The 25,502-nt window shown below is 41.8% G+C and overlaps 1 protein-coding gene across 14 annotated transcripts in view; it reads right to left on the bottom strand.

Annotated features, from left to right (window-relative positions):
* Positions 1-24,352, bottom strand: part of ncam1a (neural cell adhesion molecule 1a) — a 220,480-nt gene extending 196,128 nt beyond the window's left edge. For 6 of the 14 annotated variants that reach the window (XM_044041834.1, XM_044041835.1, XM_044041836.1 and 3 more), the window contains exon 1: positions 24,098-24,349. In XM_044041834.1, the coding sequence (XP_043897769.1) occupies positions 24,098-24,149 (52 nt within the window). In that variant the 5' untranslated portion in view covers positions 24,150-24,349. Of the gene's footprint in view, positions 1-24,097 lie in introns of all 14 variants that reach the window. The other 8 variants (XM_044041830.1, XM_044041831.1, XM_044041845.1 and 5 more) reach the window with 4 other exon arrangements.
* Between the last annotated feature and the right edge of the window lie 1,150 nt (positions 24,353-25,502).

Here is a 25,502-nt window from a genome sequence, read left to right as displayed (position 1 = left end):
GTGATGCAAAATTAGCAGTTTAAAGTTGATTCGACTGTGTGAAAAAATGAAAAACATCTTTTCTGTGAGGCAGGTAAAAGGTTACCAGTAATTCAACTCCACTCTTTGGAAATGGGTCCATGTGCTTTCATTCATTCTTTCTTTCTCGGAGAGGCTGACTTTTCTGCGAATGCATTTTTAATGGAAAAAAAAAGTGACTTGACTTTTATTGCTTTTAGGTTCACTGGACTGTCACCGGCTCATGGAGTATATTCTTCAGCTCGGTTGTGCACAAAAAAAGAGAATGTTAGGGGGAACAAGCAATTACTGTAAGCAGGAGTGACAGTACACATGAGGCATTGTCTGAGGCTGTGAAACAGTAAACATCACACGGGAAGATGGAAGCGGCACAATATCGAAATGTTCCATCCACTGGCAAAATAAATAAGCACTAATTTGCATTATGTTTACAACATGAAAACACAAGAGGTGACATTAAGCCTCTTCTTAGCGGTAGATAATTGGAGCCACTGTGCAGACACATCTGCCGGGAGACTCAAAACTGAGCAGAGTCATCCACCTCAGGTCATAAAAGGAGGGAAAACCAGTGATGAAAATACTCATAAGGATACACAGCTACCAAGGGATGCAAACCATTGTTACTTGAGTGGAGCAAAAGTAGCAATTTCATTGTCAGAGCTACAAGCAAGACAAGAGAGATGCAATGAACGCCGGGAAAAAAGAGAGTGAGACTTTCATGGGTTATTTGAGAACTTAGGTGTTTAGAGTAGCACAGTGGCCTTATATAACTGCATATAATGCAAATTAAGTTGGATGTGTATCCTTTTAATTTTCTCATCTGCAAATTGGAGCCGCGCCAGTTTAACGCCTCTTTGAAACACAGCTTTTTAAATTGTCTACAGAGAAGGCTTTTTTTGTAATTGCAGATGCCTAAACAGACACATTTGAATGTTTCTGCACAGCGGAAGCATTTGCGAAATTGGAAATATGCAATAAACGTCACACTCACATTATTGTGCTCAAAGACTCATCTATGCAAGTGTACCTGCAATTCACACATCAGCTCTGCGTTCAGGTCTCTGGAGATATGTGAAACTTGTATGGGAAAGAGGACCACACCCAATAATATCAAGCTAATTGTGCGGATTAGCACTGGTCCGTGGATTGATAAGAATCAATAATGTGATGAGCAGAAAATTGAAGCAAAGGTAAGAGTGTTCCAAAGAGCAATAATATTTGATTATATTTGGCCCGCAGCAACTCATTAATCAATAAAGTCCCTTCAGAAGTAAAGTCATGTTGGGCCTATATTTACCAGCGATGGATAATATGCAGAATAAAGGTTGGATTTTGCCTTGAAATCAGCTGACAAGGCCATAGATACATCACAAGAACCATCCAACAATCCATCAAACACTGAGGTCTCACGAAACATCAATGTGCTATTGTTCAGAGCGTCTTCTTTTCTGGCGCTGTTCATTTGTCAACTTTAATGCACAGACAGAGAACACGGTGACACCAATCAATAAATTTATGGATTTCAGGAGGAGGATTCTATCTAACAAGGGTGGATGTGGCACGAGAATGGATGCAGCAGAAAGTGTGCATCGGGTCCATGAGATCGTCCTCCAATAGGGTTTGTTATGACTGATAAACAAACCCAAGAAAATGCTAGCAACCTGCTACATGACTCAACCTGTCGAGACATGAGGTAAAACTCAGTTCACCTCAGTGTCCGGCAAAACTGATGGAAACCAGATGGAGATGGCGCCTCGTCATTTTCAGCGGGCACCACATAACAGCGTGCTGTCACTTCCACCAATACAGATTGACTTCTTACAAGGTGAATTGTGAGACTTTTTCCCAAGCTGTCTAGACTTCACATCTTTCCCGTAACAGCACGGGGAACCCTGATAGTGGAAATCTATTATAGAACCCTCTAATGAAGAAATGAAGCATGGCAGAGCCATGACAGACCATGGCCAGAGGGAACCTGAGGGGCTACCAGGAGAGTAAGCTGGGGACAGGAGAAGGGTGTCAAGCAGGAGGGACGGAAAGACTGTAAAAATAAAATGGGACAAAAAAAAAGTAGAGGATGACGAATGAAGTGGAAGAAAAGAGTAAACTAAACAATTCAGCATGTGCACTATATTGTATTTCATATATTTGTGCCGGTTTAAATAGAAGAAAATATCTATCTTGAAGATAAACTGTTTTGGGTTTCAATACGGAGTAAATATTGTAGCTTTGAAAGAATTAGCTTTTAAAAGATGCATTTTCAGCACAAACATCCTTTACCTCTACAGTATATATTACATCCATTGGCAAATGTTCAGAGGTGTCTTCACCAACGATTGTTTTGTGTTCTCCAACAACTTTCTGACACTCCTTTCAAAAAAAATGAGGTAACTACTTATTAATTAGACTCAGCCACATTATGCTTTTTGCATAATGGACCTTTTAGGGTATTTGAGCATTAAGCACTGTATTGTTGAGACTTAACTGTTCCATTTAAACCTCATGTTTAGAAAGATACCACTGGACACTACCCTTAGATTAGTGATGAGAATGGTTGTGAAACTACTCTACTTCAAAGGGAAACGTGATTGGTGATTAAAGGCTAGGACACTTTCCGTTTGTTGACAAAAAACTGTCACAGGAATACACCGTTCATGAAAATACAATGCACTTTGTGTACATCTGGGGTGTGTGCTAATTTGTGTTTTCATCCGCCTTGGCTCGCTATCACCCAGAGCCCCCCCTTTGGCACAAATCTGCCAGTCTGCCTCATTGTCTCAGGTGAAACCAAGCAGAAAACATGGACGCCCTGCACCCTCCCTCCCTGAGCCCAATCCCCTCCCCCCCCCCAACGCCGCACACAAACACACATCCATAAACACCAAACCCCCAGCTCACCGCTGCTACCTCTACAGCTCCACTCCAGGGATTCCCGTTACTTCATCATGTCACGCCGAGGGAATTCTGGGATCACGTTGCAAGTCGGTCTGGCGCCTTGCCTCGTGTCAGGGGAGGGGGGGGTGGGGAGTTGCGCACATCCTTGCTCGGTATGGTTTGGCACGGCTCGGCACGGCTCCACTCTCGTCATCAACCAAAGCTTGGCTCCTCATTATTTATGACATTTCCTCCACGACTATTAATTCGTCAGAATTACATTATATTCCAGACATGGTCCAGACACTGTCACATCTGTGGCAGCTCTAGAGCCAAGCAGGTCCTGTAGGAGTCCGCCACGCCCACTCCTTCAATCCCCCATGCCCCCGTCATCCATTACTGTTTTTTCCACTTCTTTAATTGGGTTTTGTTTATGTGTTTCGTGATCTCTGGCGACAGCATAATCGCGCTGCCCCCCTCCGAAGTCGAACAGCGGATAAACTTGTCTATTTGTCTGCCGCCTGCTTCACTTTCACAAATCATATTTTGTCGTCCAGTAAACAACATATTTATTGAAGACACATGATAATCTGTCAGTGTAATAATGGGTTTTTTTCATTTCATTGTTTTGCAAGAATGGGACCCACTTAACCCTTCGATAGACACAAGCTTAACGGCAGACAAGTCAAAGGTTGAGACTGCAGATGTTCATTGAGGCTGATTTTTAAACCCACCATAAATCAATAATGACCAAACTGGCTGCTCATACTGTAGTGTCATGTCCCCGATGTAACGCAACACACCATATGCTACCTGGCACCTAAAGAGGTGCAGGTTTTTTAGGCGTTGTTATCGATATGAAAGAATAGTGAGTGTGTGATGTGCATGTGTGTGTTTGGTGTTAATTATGAAATGATAAATGAGTTTCCATTGGTGGAGTAATTAGAGCTCAATAGGCTGCACCTGCAGAAGTTGTAGCATGTAAATGAATCAATCAATTCATCAGTTGGCCAATTTGTTTTGACGATCAAAATTGGCATCAGCAAATATTGAACTGCTGCGGTGTATTTTAAATTATGTTTAGGCGTTATTTTTGTTCAAACGTATCATGCAGTGCACTGCAGTACATACATATATTGTAAAACCTTGTGTATTATTTGTTATCATAAACTAGGAAAAAAGTAACCATAATCATGACGCTATTATGACGCCCATATATGGACATTTATAGCCAAGTTAAGTTACTCCACGTCGTCTGAGGGTGTAAACAGGCAATAATGAATCTACTGAGGAAAGGAGAAGTCAATCAATGCCACTGAAATGTCACCTATACATTATTAATCCAGGAAAAGCCTGCAAATACTCTGTGCACTTCCCCGCCATATCCACCATCACATTCACAATAGGACTCACTCACGGCAAACACAGGTTTTGACAGTTGTTGTAAAGAGGAAAAGACATTTGGGTTTTTTTTTTCACTCCCCCGTCTGGTCTGAGGACTTGAGCCTCAAAGTCGTCACTCTCTGACATCAAAACACTCGGAACGAACACGACCCCTGTGTCACAGATAGCGCAGGTGAAAGTTCTGACCCTGCTGGCCGTTAATCAAATGCCCAAGTGTCTTGGCGAAACCGCCGACAAGCATCGCGTGGATCGGGTCAAAAGTGGAGTGAAATCCAGAAGATGGTCTCACAGCCCCTGAGAACGTGTCTGTGACCCGGCCAGTTCAAAGGGAGCCTGAGGCTTTCTCACTATAGTGAGACACTCTATGCAGAGGTCTGATGATCGGTCTCCATGCTCATCTTTACACTAACTCTGATGAGCAGGAGCTCAAATAGCTGATGAGCTGCAATAAATATGCAACGGCATGTGTCTGCGATTCCACACTACGCACGCTTCCAAAACACTGACATATTTAGTCATTTCTGGGTTTGTTGGATTAAAAGCCAACAAAGGCGCCGTGTGAGAGGGGATTTTTGTTCAGAACCACAAAGCTAAGCTCAGGCGTCTTCACACAGCTTCTCTAAACTTTGTGAAGTTTCACTTGGTAATAAAATGACATGTCTACTGCCGTTTCTGTATCTCTCATTAAATTAATCTCCCTCTCTCTCACTTTTGCCTCATTAAAATCATAATGAAATTCTTGAAGGATTTACTTTTTCCCCCTTGCTCCCAATATGAAGGAGCCTTGGTTGAAAAATGAAATTGTGGCAGAATGAACAATATATATATATATATATATATATATATATATATATATATATAAATATATATATATATATATATACATATAGATATAAAAAAAACACTCTCCAGCTAAAATGTAAGTGAAAGCAGCTCTGATCAGGCAACAGTGAAACACATAGAGACTGCAGTGTGGAGTAGTATTCGGAAAATGACTATTAGGAAAGATAAGAGCCTTTCGGTGGCATAAATTCCATGAAGGTTAATGAAGTCCTAATTTAGACATCGATGAGAATTCATACACCGACTGGGCGGCAGGCACCGGCATCGGTGGAGCTGCATCACATCCAACACAGAGGGCTCCAAACAGAGACAAAGGATCCCCTCCACCCGCGGTGAGTGAGAGGACAGTGATTAATGAGGCCACACCAGTGGAGAGTGGCTCTGTTATACTCCACCTCCACTCTCATCTCTTGCTCGACAGAAAGAGTGTCAGCGAGGAAACTAACAACCGTCACTTTGTCCTCCCGTTACATATTTCCACTGAAAAAGCGTCAAATCCCTTAATTGCGTCTAATGCTGCATTCACACGCCGCTGCTACACTGCTCGAGGCGCACTTTTTTCTCTCTCGTGCACCTGTGGCTGCTATGAATTGGAACACGGAGGCTGTAACTCGAACGCGGCACCGAGCCAATGCCCTGATCCACCTTAACCCCGTTGGTAGTGTGAAAATTGAGAAGCAGACATAGATCTTGAAACCAATTTATTTTCCTCCATGTATTACCGACCCTTTAGTCCACCGGGGTAATGCAACACATGAGCTGCACACCTACTTTTTTCACATGGCTTTGCATAGCAACCACCAACACATTTAAACTCAATACTTCAGCTCCGCGGATCAGACTGTACTATTGATTAAGGTCATGAAAGATTCATCTTGCATATACTAAACATAAAAACAGACACCGAAGACAACAGAGTCTGTCTTCTTGAGGGCACAGTTGAGACAGAAAGACCATCACATTCTAATCGCACAGGAGGACAAAACAAGTCTGCATGCTTGGAGACAAGAGATTAATTGGGAAAATCGGGAGACATTGTGAATGTGGCTGCTGGCTGGTGCACATCACTTGATCTGTACCCAAGATGGCATGGAAGGCGAATTTCACCTGCCTCTGACATAAACTCTCCATTCATTTCCCACGGGAGGTTTTTTTTCTTCACAGTTTCATTTCGACAGAGAGACCCACAGCTGTACCCGTCCCCGCTTCAGCCACACATTTTGATGTATGATTTGTGGGAATTTTCTGACAACTCCTGGAGTTTTGTGACAAAATTCTGACAAAAGAACGATGACTGTGGGCATTATGGCAAAAAAAGAAAAAAGAAAAAGAAATTTAACACAACAAACTAAAACACTTCCGTCAATTGATGTAAATACACGTTTTATAATATTCCACCATGAATTAGACATAATATACGTTGTTAATGTGCATTTGTAAATGACAGAATCTCTCTAGAATCTATTGTTCTTTTTTTGAATGAGTAAACAACTTTAATTTTTCCACTATTGCCATGACAACCAGTTTGGCCTTGCACTTAACAGATACCCCAAGGCACCAATCCAACATTGCTTTCTTTCTTTCTTTTTACAACTGCAGTGGGAGTGTTCCATAAAACTGTCGTTTACTCAGACTTCCTGGGATTCGCCTTTCGTGTATGACAATATTTTAGTCAGCATCTCCTCCCTCCTCTGCAGGGGGGGCCTTGAAAAGTTCTCTCCCTCCAACACCGTCAGGGAGAGAATATTCCGTGCCACTGATCGAACTGCAATCTCCCTGTTCAAACACAGCTGCATCAATGGGCTTTTATCACACTGCACCCCCCCTGGATACGAAGATATGCACAGCTGCCGCTGTTGCCCAGAAACGGAATGCCATTTCAGGAATATCCCCCATTCCACAAACAGGATAGTGTTACAGGAAGCACTCCAAATTTGATTTTCCCATTTCAGTCCGAGCACTCTCCCCCGCTCCCACGCATCCATTCCGCGGGGGCCGTCTCTCTAATGAGAGTTCACATGACGCTAAAGCGCTGACCATCGGATGCAAAGAATGACATAATTGCACACTTTCTAAAGAGGAAAACCTAACTTATTGAGTTTTTGGTATCATTTTCCCATCACTCAAGACGACCCGAACCTCTGTTCAATCAATGCTTATCCGGTTATGAGCGCTGTAATTTACCAAATGACATTATCGGCTGCAGATCATTCAATTTAAAAGTCTAAACAACAATCCCGCCCAAGCCAAAAAGCACTTCAGCAAATGCATCCGCGGGCTGTTGATCAAAATGGCTTTCACTGACCTGTCGGCGTCTTAATAGTCATTCCTTAAGGTTGCATATTCTAAACTGGATTTAAACTGGAGGGAGCTATTTTTTCTGTATGGTTTGTTGTCATTAAACAGTGATATTTTATCAGATGGAGACAAAAAAAACACATTTTATCATCAATTTCTAAAAATCAGCATCAGTCCACCTCGATTTTAAACCCTGAATAAAGGTTAAAAAAAAACTTTGCAAGCAATTATTAAATATGATTGAAGAAAACTGCAACTGATATTATTGTGGGGAACTAAAGTGTGTATTTACAGAGGCACAACGACGTCCACCTTGACCTTAATCATTTCTTTCAAGTCCAGTCGTTTGATGGTTCTCGGTTTATGCAATTTAGCCTCGTTTTGTACAAAGCAATTCAACAATGGGGGTGAAGAAAAAAAAAACATATGCTGATATAGCATTTATGAACCATGCTCTTTCCCTCTTTCTTCTGCCATTATAATGTTAAAAGACTGTCACCCTAGCAGGTGAATATACTATAAATAAATTCAGTAGGGTTGCTGGGGGTTCTCCCTTATTAACCTGACAGGTATTTTATATTCTGTACAGTTTTGAGGCCTTTCTGCAAGAGGGAGCTGGCATTTAAGGCCCTCCAGAGGCACTAAAACCATTGGGCTAGTAAGAGGAGCCATATCCGTGAATGAACTAATTAAGGTCCTCAATGTCCTCGGCAAAATGGTGCCCTGAGATTGTTCTCTGCGATAGCAGTAGCGAGAAAGAAGGGAAAGAAAGAGAGACACGCAGGTGAAAAATTAAAGTTATCATGAGAAGGGCTGGCCTTGATGCTCAAATGCATGATTTTTGTTTTTGTTGTCCAGTGAAGGATGTTCAATGTTTGAATACAAGGTCCCACTTTAAATATTTTTCTCCCTCCTCTTGGTTGCGGCAATGCTCATTAAAGTCTTTAAACAATACGAGACGTGCTCCCTAATGAGCAAATGCTCCTGTAAAAAGGGCTCTGTCCTTGGTAAGCTGGCCATGTCAGCTAAATCTGTGTCCAGAGCCAGTCTCTTACCATCTGAGTACTAACAACCAGGCCATTCTCAACAGGCTCGTTTGTCTCCCCAATTCTCTCGTTTTCATTGTTCCCTAATTTCCAGTACTCTACTTCCCATGGAAATTACCGTCCACTTTAGCTCCCTGACAGCGAGGGCTGCATCATTTCAGTAAGACTTTGCTGTGTTAAAAATCTGACAGTGAAGTGATTAATGAAGACTTTCCCTCTCTGCTCTACACCGCGAGGGCCGCATCCAAGGAAGTGGGAGTGGACAAAATCCCAGGAGGTTTCTATGGCGCGAGGTGGCAAACTAAGTGATCTACTTAGCTGGCTACAGGGCGCAGTGGAGCTGAATGAGGCACAGTCAAAAACAACAGTGGGCATTCACTGTGTTCGTGGGCCATAACAGAGTGTGCTTTCTCTGAGATAGAGGGGAGAGGGAACCATTTCGGTGAAACACGCAGTGGAAAATGGGAGCATGACGTGGCATTTAGAGTTGCTCTTTCATGCTGACAGCAGGTCAGACACTGATAAGTGATCTACCTATGGCTCACCAGTCACACTGATGCTGAATAATGATAGCAACCACTCCGAGATAAATCATCATTATTGCACAAATACACAACAACGCCGTTGCCATTTCGAGAAAACCGGCGTCCACAAAATGGACTCCTCTTCAAAAAGAGTGCATACTGTATTTCATTAAAGTCGTTAATGAAATTGTGAGAATTGAGAGAATACGGTTGAAGCGATGCAAGGAGATTCATTAGACGTATGATCAACGCATGTATTCTGGTGTAACCACGTTGTGTTTAACGACCCCCGCTTTAAATTAAGTCCGAATATCAGAACTTACAAAGTCTTAATTGATTAATTTTGATTGCTGATGATTTAATGGTTACATCAGACGTCACGTGTCAGACTCTTATCCTTTTACATTCGACAAGTGAATGATTGACGTGTAAACTCCTTTGGAAATTGCACAGAGACAGTGTGCTTAGAATGGCGCGTGACGCAACCCACAACACAGCGGAGTCGATGGTTAATTTATTAGGTGTCATGCCACGTGCCATGTTCTCTTATTAACAATATCTGGAAATTTGTGAATTTCCTTTCCATCTGCCGACTACCTGTCAGACTCAAGCTCAGAGTGCAACAAAGAAGGTGGCAAAGAAGTGAGACTGAAATCACCAAGCCATCCCCCGAATAAGAAATTCAATGTAGCATGGGATTACTTTGAATATCCCTGAAAAATAAGTTCACTTTTGTGAAAAAGGAGTGGACATAAAGTGGCTTTCCACACACATACACACACACACACACACACATATATATATATATATATATATATATATATATATATATATATATAAATATATTTATATATATATAACTGAAGCCATTACTCCTAAACCAATCTATCGATCGCGTGAGGAAGTACAATTAACTTCTGTACACGCAGAGTTTAATGCAGCTGAACGTGTCCACTGACAACAGAGGGAGCAGCAAATAATATAATGACTTTCAATAATGCATATTGCCCAACTAACATCAAAATCAATACAAAATTAATTCCGGCCCTATTTAAAATGGTGGACGGATGGCATATTCCTTTTAACTTACAATACTTCAATCTGATAAATACTGTTACTGAGGCCTGGTGTTGGGCAGAGTGCAAACATATTTTATCCTCCTCGTGGTTCAAACAGAGCATTGGTCTTTATTTGACATTTATGTCTGCATTTCAACCATCATAGGAAAGTTTTGCCTCTCCACCGGGGTCGTGTCCTTTGGCAGGGGGTACACGATTATACACTTGGTAGACAACTGTCCTGAGGAGTTAATGGTCTCAATTGCTGGATTCAGGTCAATTTGTGCAAATTATGTTCAAATTTGGAGGAAAATAAATGAAGTGTGTCAGGTGTGATTGGCAATTGGCTTTGTACAAACTGGTGCCTGAGTGCAGGTGACAACTGTGCAATAACAGTTGCATAAACAGTCGTATTGCAAATCGCAAAATGTCTAGGATTCAAAAAGGGAGTTTGTTTTGCAACTGGAAGTCTAAACTATACATCCATTTTGAATACAGTATGAGGCAACTGGCATTATTCACAAAATTCATATGGCACAGGTTTGCATTTGAATTCTGAGCATTTACTGTAAATAATGCATGCAACACCATCCACTACGACTGCATAATAATATCTTGAGGAGGAAACAACTGAGCTATGACAGGTGTGCCAAAAAAAAAACAGAATGCTCCTTTATCACCTGTCGGCACTCGTGTTTCCTCAACGCAACAAACTCTGTCCTGCAATCAGAGCAAAAGAAAGTCATTTTCATGTGCAGGGATAATTTGTGAGCTGTCTGTAGTGCAAAATAATTACACAGCTATACAACTTTGCAGTCATGGTAACTTATTAAAGCAGCAGAGCGGTGCATTATGCAAAAAAAAAAGCTTTGCAGATAAAATGGGGACAGCTGTCAGTCAGGAGAGTGGCTATTCATTCCAGAGACATAATCAGGCCACGGTTCACAAGCAAAAAAAAAATAAAAATGTGCCCATTTCACAGCAGTAAGTTTACCAGAATAGCATCAGAGTCTCTTCTTTTTTAGACATTACTCTGCAAAGAAAGACATCACACGCTTATCTTTCAAGGCGAACCCCTCTCTCTCGTGATATCTGAGGTCTCATTCAACTTATGCAAATGTATTTTAATTTGAACAGTAGCGCTCTTAAAAAAAAAAAGGGATTTCAACGAAGCAGAGATCTGAAACGTTGTCGTCTTTGGTACATTTTGAACAAAGTCATATTGAAACAAATTCAGGAACAGAAAGCTGAAAAAACAAAACTGTCTCACACTACTAGTGCCATCAGCGAGCTTTACTCTATTCAATGTGATTCCACTGACAGAAAGGGAAACAATGGAATCCGGAGGCTGAAGTGGCCCGACAACCCAGCCGCTCCTCCTTGACGACACTTTGCATTGTGTCCCGCCCCCCTCTCATCCTGGCACCCCTCCTCCCTGCTGCCGCCCTTCTACCTTTGTCTCTCTCCCCGCCTCACAGTGAATCACTCCTGGGGCTTCTCTTCAGGAGCTGTGCTTTGACAATGCCGTTAGTGTGAAAGCCTAATAAATTACGTTCTTCTCCTGATCTCATCAAACACGGTAGGGCCCGGCCATAAACACATAATGGAAAGGACCCACATAGGAGGGTCAATTCAGGGTGATCGTCTTTAAATTTTTCAGATTGAAAGTTGGGGGAGCTTCCTGGAAAAAAGCACGAAAAGAAGTCATACGGGGTCATACGGAGAAATAAAGTGCGGACACGGATATTTTGATAAGGCTTTCAGAGGGATTGTGTTTTACAACCTTAGAGGTCAAGTGTCTAACATTAAGAGTGTTTATTGGCTTAAACTGAATAGACTACCCGTACGTTTGTTTAAATAATCACTGAGAAAAGATGCACTGTATGTTACACAGATTGCCATCTTATGCCATCATTTTTCTACAGCAGTGCAAACGGACAAAAGTGTATTTTGCTTTTGAAGCAGAAGAAAGAAAAAAACTTGTACACAACAACGTCGCACTGTCGTTATACTCGACACAGACACACAAACTAGTGACAGGCAAAGCAGTTGTTTTCAGTGTTACTGAGTCATTAGGATCAGTTCATTAAAAAGGTTAGTTCAGTACTTCCCGCTTGACCGGAGCGCAGACGGGTTGTGATTTGGCTCACGATCGCCGGCTTCCAGCAGTGCTGTCACTAAATACACCAGACTCCTCTGTTAAATATTGAGATTTTAGACATTTGCGTTACTAAATGTTGGAGATTAACACGTTTTCAGGACTTTTCAAGTCTTTTTAACTGATCTACAGCTCGGCATTGTTTGGTTTGATTCCTGTGTCGGACTAAAAAACCACAATAGAAAAAGAGTGGAGCTGAGCTGAGCCGAGCCGAGTCATGCTAGAACTGTATTGTTGAAAATATGGCAGCAATAATTAACGTTCAACATTCGTTTTCAAATAATTCATGTTTTTCATTAACATTTTCTGTTTTCTTGGCTCTATTTCTATTTTCTTTTTCATAAAAGAAGACGTCTTCAAAACCATTTTCAAGGTTTAGAAACACTGAGCAACATTTTATGGACCCGCCAACTAAAAACAGATTACTAGATTACTGTTGTAATGCCACAACACGGTTGTTTTGTGTTTCCCCCCACATAACACGCAAAACAACATTAAATGGTTTAAACACGGAGCTATTACTTTTTCATAACACTTGACACACAGACACACTAATGTTTGTATTGATATTGATTTTATGATAAAAAGCCCTGAAGGTCTCAAATAAATTCACTTTGTTTCTGTTATGGCAACGGCAGCATCCGCTGTGCGTCTCCGTGATGTTACCCTGCAACCACCTGCTACCGACCCAGTACAAACACATCATTTATTTTCATCACGCTGACCTCACCGCTGCTCACATGTGATTTCCATACGGGCGGCAGCGGCGGGGATCTGGTTATGTGGAGCTCCAGTATTAGATTGCAGGCTGTATTTAAGCTGTTGATTAGATGATATATGGCACATCAGCGTGATCAAGCGGTCCACAGAGTCCTCCCGCATCTCCTGTCAAATCAACAGCTCCTGGATGTGTCTCTGTGTTTCGTCTTGTTTCCATAGTGCTATCTCACAGACGGTTTCGCGGCAATATGCACACAGGAGAATTTAATTAAGTATGCCTTTGAAAACATGCATACAGTGTGCTGCAATAAAAAAAAAAACACCTTCTTTCAAGACTATTTTATTTTCTTCATTTAAAAATAAAAAGCTCCCCATTCCAAGACGATAACCTGGAAGCACAAATCCAATATGATCTTGTTTTCTCTTAAGTTTCTCCAGTTAAATTCACTAGTTGTTCCCACGTGTGCTATGTCAGCATACAGTTCTTCAAATGCAACTTAAAAAACTAACTCCAGCCTTAATAATTTCCTCTGAAGTGCAAGATTAAATGAAACCTACAGTCGGACCATAAAATAAGTGAGAGCTTACAGCTTGGGAAAACAGTTTACTGGGGCTTGTGAAGTGTACACAGAGAAATAAGTCTTTGTGGACATTTGCTGGCAAAGTGTGAGGATTCACTGAACCACCAACCAACCGAGACTCTCACCTCAAGAATGTGCTCATTGACAAAAGTGCAGATTTAGAAAGTAAAGGGAAAATCAACAAAAATCCTGCACATGCTGCACTTCTCACTTTGTTCTCATCTCCTCGAAGTTGTTTTTTTTGTTTCTTTTTCCTTCTCAGTATTCACACAAAGGCTAAGGCGTCTTGGCACCCGGGGGAAGCCAGCCAGTCGCAGATGACGGGGGATGAGGTAACTGTCGTTGCTACGCATTACATCATGATGCTGAGTCATTCCCTGGGATTAAGATATGATAAAAACGTGAGCCCAAACTACACCAAGAGTTTCAGTGTGCAGCTAAGCCACCATGAAATAAGACAGACGATATCTGATAGAAACAGCAGCAGTGTTTTTTTTAGTTGTTTTTGGGGGCATTTCTGGTCGCCATAAAGTGCATCGCATAAAAGATTTATCACTCAGGCTACAACAACCATCAAGTTGGTCTCTGAGCTGCAACAGTTAAATCTTGTCAGGTGTAAACGGAGGACTGGGCAGTGTAAAATTGCCTCGGATAACTTGTAAAATGGTTAATTATCGGCTTGGGAGATAGAGAGCAGTGTCGTTTAGGTTATCACACCCAAATGTCAGTCAACCTAAACCAAGATCAATGATGCCAAAACACATTAAGAAACTTCCCAGCCCTGTGGTTCCAAATGTTTTTTTTGGTTTGTTTTTTTAAACCCACAATCAATTCAAGTCAGAATAAGCTGGATGTGACTGAACTGGGCTGATATTGATGAGGTTTATTCAACACAGACCTGCACCAAGCCTGCAGGTTCTTTAGAGCACACTCCCTCATTCATTACATCTTTTTAATTCAAGCGAAATGAAAAGAGGAGAATTAATGAACGATTAACTGAGGAGCCAATTAAAAAAAACAAGCTCCTGGAAAAAGCCATGCTGGCCAGTTATGAACATTACAGAGGAAAAAATATCCTCACAAATTATGGCACTGGCATCTGAACCAAATAACACTCAAGTTCTTTTCTACAAGGACAGCATTGGGAGAAAAAAAATCATTTTAATATCGTTATTGTACTACAAACTATAATTGAGGCAAATACGATTAATTTCGTTTTTGCTCATAGTTGTGGTTCTTTCATTTGTGTAAATTCCTCTAAATATGGGGAAAGGTGTGAGCATCTTTAAGGCATGATATTCACAACTGTATCATACATAGACTCTTAAGTGTTTTAAGTAATCACCATCTGTCACTGTTAAATACAGCATATAGACTTGTGTGAATCACTGGCCATGATGCAGAAAACTAACCTCAGGGTAGTATGGACAACACAGTGATGTGGTGAAATGCTTAGCTGCAACAATGAGACGAGTCAACAAAGGGACATTCAGTGGGAGAACGAAACACTATCGAAACAAACTGTGTGTAAAAGAAAAGGCTGCATGAATCCTAATTGAACAGAAATTATCCCCGCAGACACCAGGTGTGCACGAAAATGAGCCGCCGCTCCAGGTGGCTTGAAAATCGGGATTTCAGAGCAGGCAAGCCTCCTGAACTGAAGATAAATACAGCAGGTGTGGCACCAGCCCTGCTGAAATCCCGCAACAAACTGTCTTACATATTTACTTCAAAGACTCTTTAAGCTGCGGCATGAGTGACATTGCATAAAAATGAATAAACTCCGTCGCAGAGCTGGCACTTCACATCTCAACAGTACAGGACTGCGAGTAAATGCAACTGAGGCAACACCAAGGACGAATAATAACGTCCAAACAAAGGCACTGTGACCACGGCCTCCTTTTATTTCCTGCTGAAGGTCAGTAAAACTACATTCACTATGTCAAACTGAACACATTTCAAAGTGACACGGTTACCATGAGTCACATCTGTCCACTCTCACCCCAGTAAACACGGAGCTGAAGTAGCAGTGCTGAACACTTCACAGCAGGGAAACTGAGCATATCTAATTGGGAGAAAAGGGGGGAAAAAATTGGGATCTTTTTATCAAAAAATACCCAGCCTAAGGATGTGGTGCAGTAAGATTCACTCACAACAAGTCGATCAAGGTGAATTCCCATTATCAGTGTGAAGAAAACCAATGATATTTCACTTAAGTAGCTTAAAAAAATGCAGTAATTAATGCTGAAGTGCCACAAGAGGGACTTTCTAGACATTCAAGGACTTCATATTTATCACATTTAAGATTAAACTCACATATAAAGCAAGTACATTAATATAGCAATTCACCATGCATGATCACGGCATTACATTTTCCTGTCATCCCACGCCTTATCAGGTGTATTGTTTTCAGAGCTGTGCAGAAGTCGGGTGCTCAAATAAATGGCATACTTGTCAAAACATATGTCAGATCTAATGACAAACTAACAACATGTTTAATTGCAAAGACGTGAAACCACCTGAATGTAGACAGCAGGGAAGTGTGGAGTTCAGTGCATCCTATATCAGGTGTGTGTGAAAGCTCAAGTGCTCACAGGTACAGTTGATGTGTGAACGCCTGGGCTATAGTAATGGGTATACCTTGTCATGGACCAAGACTTCCTGTTAAAAGGAAACCCTCTGATCCTGCGGTGGCACTACAGGAAAAGTACGGAGGATCACAGACTGTAATTGGCGTTGCACACATCAGCGCCACGTGACGCCTGTGGCACACGCCACATGTGCCGGAGAGACGAGTCAAGTTATAGTGGCCGGGTATGTCGGACCAGGAAAGAAATGTAATAATACTGCAGGCTGATGGGAGAGGTGATGCTGGGAAATAAAGACAGTGTGTAAAGACTCCACTGTGTGTTCCCATTATATTGCATAATAGACGACTACTCTTCTCACATGCTGCGTCTATAAGTAAAAAATTGAATTGAGACTTTATTCTTTGGCAGCGGTTTTGCAGCTCGGAGTGATCTGAAACTGAATTTCTGAACAAGAAGTGTCTTCAGGCTCCGACTAGTTCAAACTCAAAATCAGCTGGCTACTTTTAATTTTTTAACTAATGATGGTGAAGTCAGAGAAGTCCAGTGTGTCCACATCAAAATTGCTATCGGACTGCTATCCAATCACGGAGCTGTGCTCAGAGCCAACAATGTATTTCTGCTCATGTAGTTGTTGCCCATTTTAATGCAAGGTATAAAGGGGGCTCTCCTAGCATTACTAACAGATCTCTGAGACCAAGAAAACCACTGTCACTTTACAAACTCTGCATCAGTCACAGCTCTAAGAATATACAGCTATTTAGTAACGTTAGCTCCAGGGATACAATGTACTTTCTTTTCCTCTGAGGTAAATTTATTTTGAGTCCTTATGTTCTTAGAGTCTGCATCAATTCCACTGAAGTGTAACCACACTTTTTTTTATTTTTTTACCACAAACGCGCGTGTGTGGTACAGCATGGGAGACAAAAGTGCCCCCGCCCATCACAGAGAGAGTTTCCTCTTTTTTGGATCTGCAACAACCAATAAAAAGCCTCACGGATAAATGTATTGAGAAATGTGTAAGATAAGTCTTGTGTCGCAGAAGATGTAAAATAAATCCACCATATTTATTCAACAGTAAAGCAGAACCAATCACACACAAACGGTCTATGATCATTTATTCCACAGCCTATAGGGTCACAACCTAAAGTGACTGCATGTGAATACATCACTTTTGATAATCGACACAGCACAACTCACAAGTCCCTGACTTTCACACACACGAGAAACACCATCTGCTCACACAGTGCCAGTCCTGGTGGTAGTCACTTAAAATAAGGCCAAACTATAAATAACGCTGGGGTTCATGCTGACAATAAAGAAAAGTGAAACAGCATGTCATACAAACAGTATCCATTACATACACAATCCGAGCGTATACTGTAGTTCGCCAGACACTTTAAGGAGGACGGGGACATCATGCTGGTATTCAGTTGCACAGTAATGAAATCCATCATCGCCAGACCTGGCAGCTTCACGAAACGCAAGGAGCTGCATATTAATAGCAGCGCAGGTCAAAGCCGATACAGAAAGAATGGGGAGATTAGAGCCAGAAGTCCAGGTTTCAGAGGAGACGATGGTCCAATCGCCATCACCTTCATCATTCTCCATGAGGAACATTGTTATTGCGTAGATATTTCGCCTATCCAGCCTCTTTTTCTAGTCGCCGACTGCCATGTTGCATTTGAATACTGTTGGAAACGCCATTCGCGGCGTGTCAATTATACGTTTTTTGAAAGCTCAGAGTCAAGACGTCCTTTCCACAGTTTCCCCCCCATCTCGTAATTACAGGTTCACAAGTTCCACTTGGATAAAGTCATAGACACGATGATTATCGAGCTGCTCGAGATAGTGGCGGAGAGTGTCCAGCAAAGAAAAATATTCTGGTCCTGCATTAGTAATTTAATACATAGATTTGGTTGCATTTTAATCTTTCTAAACATTCACACCAGGCTCAGTTAATCTGAACACCAACGTTGTCACCCCATTGGGAGGCTTTTATTAAGAGCTTATGCAATTCAAACCAGAGGAAGTGACCATTACATGGAAGATATGAGACAAGCTTTCAGGAAATTAGGCCATTACTTATAGTTCTGAACATCTGAACAGACAGAAGAGATAAGACCCCAGAAGCTTCACTTCACTTCCAAAGACTTTATACCAAGTCGTATTCCTTTTGATCATGGCAGGTTACTAGAAGTCACTTAAACTGAAATAGGTGTGTTTTATAAAATGATGTTCACTTTAAGGTGAGGAGTTCATCTTTTTAAGTAAATGACGACTTTCTGAATGAGTACACATTAAAAACCTGAGAGCTGTTAATTAAAGCTATTTATAAGCACTGGGGTGAACTGAAAAAAAAGTTCTGCATTTCCTAACTTCACACTTTAATTATGGATTTTTTTTTTTCTTATAATTTCATGTTCAAAGATCCCAAGTATACTGCGAGGCATCAAAAAGTGAGCAAATTTGCCACTTGGTTCACGGAACACATTGTATATTGTATATTTTATTATGTTTTACAGCGTAACGCCTTTCTGAAAGAGAAAAGAAACAAGCCCATTTCACATTCTGTCCCTTCTTTCCCCCCTACATTCAGTTCTCTGTCTGCAGGACACCTCCAGAGCTCACACAATGCAAATAACTCATGGTCCCTATTCATTCACTGATTAATATGCAAAGACAGGCCAACCCTGATCTAACAGTCAGCGCAGAGGAAATTTATCAGCCATCCAAGCCAAGTCTTTTTCAACGTTTTTTTTTTTTCTACTAATCAGTGCTTTAAAATTCAGTCTGAAGATGCACAGTGAGACTGTGAACATGAATCACAAACCAGTGTCGCCTACAAATTTCACTGTCTTCACACGATGTTTTAGATTAGACCTTTTCATAAACTCCACATTTGCCTCATAATTATTTGGGGGTTGGATATGATGGTTGAAAAGGCAAAAATATATACTTTTCTGAGCATGATGCACCAAATTATGTGATTTACAGTAATATGTATAATTATTGTATTCTAACAGTCAAGTATGACCATAAATGATGGTGCTAAGAATAAAAAATATGCTAATAAAAAGGTTTATTTAATAAATGAGTTAACGAAAGATGCTTCAGCAGCAGCACAGACCTCACATCTGGCAAATCAGCTAAACCTGCAATAACGGCTCAATGGAAAGTCAATTTCTGATGCTGCCTTAAGCCTTGATAATAAGTGTTGAGGAGCAGTGGTGTGCACTATACAGCTGAATATGAGCTGAATCCAGAGGGGCACAGCTGTAATCGGAGCAGCTCCTCAACATAAGCTGCAATAAATTGGTCGAAAATGTGAACATGTCACATTGAATGCAGCGTGGATCTACTTACAACTGCACAGCAAAGTTCTAAAGGTCCAGAATCCAGTTTTATTCAGGGAGCAGACTAAAAACGCCTTATAATTTTCCCTTGTTTGGCTGCTTTTTCCAGTTCCCCTAAGTCAAAAATAGCCTGTATTATTTTCATAGTGGCTTTGAACTCACCACAGCAGTTAAAGCGCCATGTGTTAGCCATTAAGGAATTGTATATTTTCTCCCTCTGCAAATGTTACGTTGAACCTTTCCTCCTTTTGGTGGAGCTCTGCTCCGCGCTTGATGCACAAAACATTGTTTTTGACTGAGACGGTCATTAAATGAACCCTCAAAGCGTTTGCCTATTCAGAGCTCATCCCGCGTCTGAAGATTCAAAAGCACATGGACATGATTTGTTTTTTGAACTGCAAAAGTGTCTCGAGATTCATGAAGAATAAGGAAAAGCAGAGGCAGGTGACGCCGCTGCAATTGATTTAGGTATCAGTGATTCACCGCTTGTGAAACTCTGGGCCGACAACAATGTTTAAAATAACGTTTTGGCCCATTGCCCACACTGATACCAACGCATTATTTGATTTTGGATGTTCTTGTGAGGTAGTGATTCAAAGGAGTTGTCATTATGGTTGTTTCAATGTCATTCAGCCATTCACCCTGTCACGATTTCTTTAAATATTGACACATTTAATCAAGTAAATGTATAAGCTACCCTTTGATCAAACATTTGATCAAAACAATCACTTATTCACCAACTACATGGATATCAGCAATGCAATTTGATGCTAAAAGGTTGACTCTCAGCCTGTTATGTGCACAACCCCAAATAAAATGAAGAAATAAAATAGTGGAAGTCAAGTCTGAGTAATAAATGCATGACTCTGAGAGTCTGTCACTGAACAGTGGTTTGAAAATACCACTAGGAAGTGTTTTATGACTCTGGAAAGTTTTCACGACGACAATAATTTTATCCTGCTTCCTGCCGATTGCAGCCAGATCACCTCGGTTGTGTGTGACAGAGGTATCCGTCTTTTATGACGCTGCATTGCAGTACTTTAAGTTAAGCCAAGTCCAACTTTCTTGGCGAACATGTCTGCACTGCTGGAAGGGGACAAGCTGGGACAACCTCCCAGTACCGACAGTGACAGCGAATCCCGAACTCAGGGCCAAAACTCTAAATCAACACTCTTTCAGGCTGCGGATTAATGACCATGGACTTGGTAGATCACTCCAATAACACAAGGTCAGACCTGCTGATACACACTAGACACAATCCATCTGACTGCAGAAGCAGACTTAGACACGTCAGGCCGCTTTCCAGTGTCCACTTGTGAGAATCCCACTCAGTAAGACCATTATTCACTCATTTCTTGGAAGGTGGTGTCGCTCTCCATCCTAATGTTTGTTACTGCCCTCAAATTTAATTATCACTGATCTGGAACAGGAACTGGAAATCCATAAATGTAATTAAATTTCGCAGCCTTTAAAATGTGTGATGCTGTCAGTGGCCCCTTAATATACCTCAGGCATATCATATAATGTGATCAATTTCTTTGGATCTCTTTCCCGGTTCCAACAGGGCAGAGAAAAGGCACACTTGTCTAATTATCCCCCTTGGTTCCTTTCACTTCCCCTCACATAAGAGGTGCATTGAATTGTGGGGGTGTCAGAGTTTTTCGGCAGGATCATGAATCATAAAAGGACCAAATAAAGGACCAAAATGAAAACATACCGGCGTGGTCATGGAAACACGCCGCCCTCTACACCACGAACAGTCGCAGTCTGACATCCTGTTTGGGTTTAAAAGGTGGCCATGAAAAAAGCTTGTAGTAAAATAGCTAAATTGCTGTATCACTATGCAGCATTCATTCATTTGCTACCGCTGTATCATCCACATGAGGATCGCAGGGAGTGCTGTGCCAGTCTCTGCTGACACGGGCCGAGAGGCAGGGTCACACCCTGGACAGTTTGCCAGTCCATCGCAGGGCCACATACAGAGAGAAACAACCATCCTCCCACACCTAAGGTCTATCTGGAGTGTTAAAATGACCTAATCCCCATATTGCATGTTTTTGGACAGTGCAAACTCCATGCAGAAAGGCCCTTGTTCTGACCAGGTCTCAAAACCCAGTCTACTTGCTGCAAAGGCAAGAGTGCTAACCACCACACCAACCGCGTGGCTCACGACACAGCGTTTCTACAACTCTACAATAATTGATATTGCAAGACAATCTGTTGCATAACGAGATCCGTCTAACTGATGAATACTGAATTCCTCCTTGAAGGGTAGAGCCCAGGATTTGGAGGAGTTGCAGTCTTCCATTATCCCCCTGTCGATTTTCAGCCAGTAAACTTCATCCTACCCTCATGTGATAAGCGCTAGCATAAGGATTCATAAAGCAGGGACGCCAGTGAGCCAAACTGGCAGGGGAAATCTGTTTGGAGCATTGTCATTTTAAAATGTGCACATCAATACTTGACGACACCATAACAAAAATCTTATCTCAGAAAATAAAATACTGCATTCACAAGTGAGCTTGCATAAGGCACATATTCATGAGATATCACAATAGAAACATTGTTCACAAGTATTACAAGACGCTAAATGCTTAGTGGGAATAGAAGGAACAAATTGAGTCATAGTTGCCAAACGGCAAACTGCACTTCAACACCAGATCATCAAACTGTGATTTACTGACATTCAACGCTGCAACGCCGTGTTTTTGTGGAGAAGATGTCTCTGCAAGACATTTCCAAGTCATAATCAGTAGCCTGAACCTGACCAGATACATTACCAGCAAATCAACAGTTAATTAGTAGCAGATTACTCAAAATACAAAATACATAGATAGACCAATAAATACATATGTGTATGTTTGCAGACATGTAAATGACAATTATTCCAAAAAAAATGTTGATTTGTGGTAATACAATTCTTTTGAGCTTTTTTTAAACCATTCAAATATCAATATCTGTATCTGCTTCAACGGTCCAGTGTGGGTCAATAAGATTTTGGAGGTCTGGTTGGGAGACAGACACATCATTGGCTGAATTAAAACCTCAGTGGGAGGAGACTGAAGTTCCACTGGAGGCAAAAAAAAAAGAAGAAAGAAGCAGCAACTGAATGTTGAAACAGCGCCACAGCAGACCTGTGTAACGTGGAGGAAGACGCCTGGGGTTAAAATAACCGTCATTGTGCTCGGTTAATTTATTATTAAATCAAACTCGTCTTCCTCTCTCCAAGGAACCCTGGGGGTCCACTTGCTCCTCCTGCAGTCTACAAAGACAGAGAGAGGGAGAGATGGGGGGCAGATGCAGGGAGGAGGAGGGGGGATGCGGGGCGCAGGAGCTGAGAGTTTATGGGGAGAGTGGGTCCCCCTTCCGCCCTATATAACCATGGGAGCTCTGGGATTGGATCCTTTTGTATACAATGAATGAGTATTCAGTCGTCCACAATGGATGACGAATTCGATCCTCACAAACCAAAGTGAAAACCGCGTTTAAATCACCCTCAGTCCATATGTCTGCATTATTTTTATTTGATTTGCGCCTAATGCGCACTGCGATGTAAAGTTGGAAACTACAGCCTCTTGTTTGTCAACACATCTCAGAAAAAAAAACCAACTACATTATAAATAAATAATGCCACGATAAAGCTAGCGCGCACTGACAGTTTTGTCGCGCGCTTTTTTGGCCAAATCCTATGATTTCCAGATTCATAACAGTGGCTGAATAGAGATCCGTGCAAAGAACAGAGTCAGAGCGCGCGTTTCAGATGCGTGGACGCGTCTTTTTCCCTCAGCAAAATGTCCTTAAACCGGTTTTATTCGACTGAAACAAAGCATCCCCGCGAGAGGAGCGGCCAACGCTGCTGCTGCTGTGCCGCTCCATCCACGGTGCGTCACAGCTGACCAGGCACAAGAAATCCAACCCGCGTGGACTTTTGATGCACACATTGCCCTTCTCTTCGGCTCGTTTTGTATTTGAAACTAGAAACTGCGACGTAAGAGCGCACATATGGAGAATAATCAATATCTGCAGGCGGGAGGGGGGGACCTGAAAACGTCCCCACCGCATCACCGCTTCATCTCCAGCATCCATCTCCTCTCACCCTTTACAACTCCGAAGCTCAACTCGCATGAACAAACTCACACATCTGAGGGTCGTGTTTGTACAAAAAAGGGGACAGTCTGAATGAATCAAGAATCAAGAGATCCAGAGAAAGAGTAGCACTCTGTTCTGTTCTGCGCTCAGATATTCAAAAACGCACCGACGAGAGCGGATCATGATATGAAAGTGGGGACAAAACGCACGGGAATGGGACCAAAATGCGTCCTGGTTGCGATGTTACAGGCGTGATGGTTAAAAGTCTCATTCCCACGGATAAACTTTTCACCAAAACACTCTGATTTGTTGTTGTTTTTTTTCCAGAGCACCAGTCACGTCTATAATGTAAACGCCACTGAGTGTCCGGAGTCAGGGACTATAGGATGCCGCCGGTGGGACCAGAGGATGCTGCTCCAGATTCCAAACCCAGCTCGGCCTGTTTCTCTGCCTCTGGTCACACAGCCTCAACAATTATAACCCCATCATGAATATTGATAAACAACAACAACACAAACAACTCTTTCCTCTGTCTCTTACCTGCACAGCCAATGAGTAGCAATCCCCAGAGGAGGTCCCTTATTTGCAGCATTGTAATGTGTCACAGATATTCTCCTTTGCAGAAGAGACGCACTTTAAAACAAGATGCGGTTGTCGCTCCTGGGGAAGAGGAGGTGAAAAATACAGATATCAGCCTTTTCCAGCGATAACAACTGCTACTGGACTCAATTTTGGTCCTTGTCGCTACCCGTGTTCGCGGCACAATGAGTGACAACCAGCAGCCGTAGCACTCTCTCTCTCTCTCTCTCTCTCTCTCTCTCTCTCTCTCACGCACACACACATATGCATCCAAGAGATACCGACATGAATTACTCCGCCCGGTCGGCTGTATGCGCACACACACATACACACACACACACGTAGGGGGCGGGCTGAGGTGGATGCAGTAACAAAGTAGTGCGTTGAGCTCCGAAAGGAGACAGCAGATGGTCACCAGGGGCTTTAATTCGGATTATTGCGCTCCCAAACGAGCTAACGGTGGCGCACAGACACATCGGAAACAAAAGCGCCGTGTTATAAGCGGAGGACTGTCTTGAATGTTGTTGTTGTTGTAGTAAATAAATAACAACTGTTGAAAGTTTGAAATGTGACATTATCATAGACTCAAATGTTTCTGAGATGATTAAATTCTGTAATAAATAAATAAATAACATTTAAGGGGAATCTGAAGAGGAAAAATTGATTTTTAAATCCAAATTTAAAGCCACAGTGTGTAACTTTTCCATTTCTTATTTGTGATATTTTTATTCTGCCTCTGTTTGGTCTTTGTGCTCATAAATAATGTCATGTTATTTGTGTGCTGCATCCTTCATCTGAAAATGGGCTTTGACAAACAATACTATCAGACCTGACCCAGGGACAGAGGATAGACATATTTGTCTGTCAAACTCAATTGAACAAACTAATTAATTAATACATTTTTTGAAATATTTCATGGACACGTCTTTAGACATTCAATGTTGTTGTTCGTTGTTGCACCAGTATGATGTCATGCTACGCATCTTGCCGTTTTCTGCCAAACATGACATTTGTGTTTTCTTGACGAAACAAATCGCTTTCACTGCGGATTGTTGCCGGGTGACATGATCGCTAAACACCACTATGCTGAGAAACGCTGAGAGTTGTGTGGAGCTGACAGGCTGAATCAGCATTGTGTGCACTCATTTGGCCATGGTTTGAACATACATTGTTTATATTTAAAGATGGAATACTACTACTACTTTTTTTGGCCATATTGGTCACTTTCACTTTGTTTTTCGCTTAAACCACAGGGACAAGGTTTTCACAGAGAGGCACAATGGACCTGCATTATTCTGTAATCCAAAACAATGAAAATAATAATGTTCACGCTGGTAGCGACTGTGTTTTTCGTACAGCAGTGCTT

The sequence above is a fragment of the Solea senegalensis genome, linkage group LG13 (genome assembly GCF_019176455.1).
Source record: "Solea senegalensis isolate Sse05_10M linkage group LG13, IFAPA_SoseM_1, whole genome shotgun sequence".
Classification (NCBI taxonomy): domain Eukaryota; kingdom Metazoa; phylum Chordata; class Actinopteri; order Pleuronectiformes; family Soleidae; genus Solea; species Solea senegalensis.
Note: the sequence above shows the minus strand (reverse complement) of the source record. Positions and strands in the feature narration are given on the sequence as shown.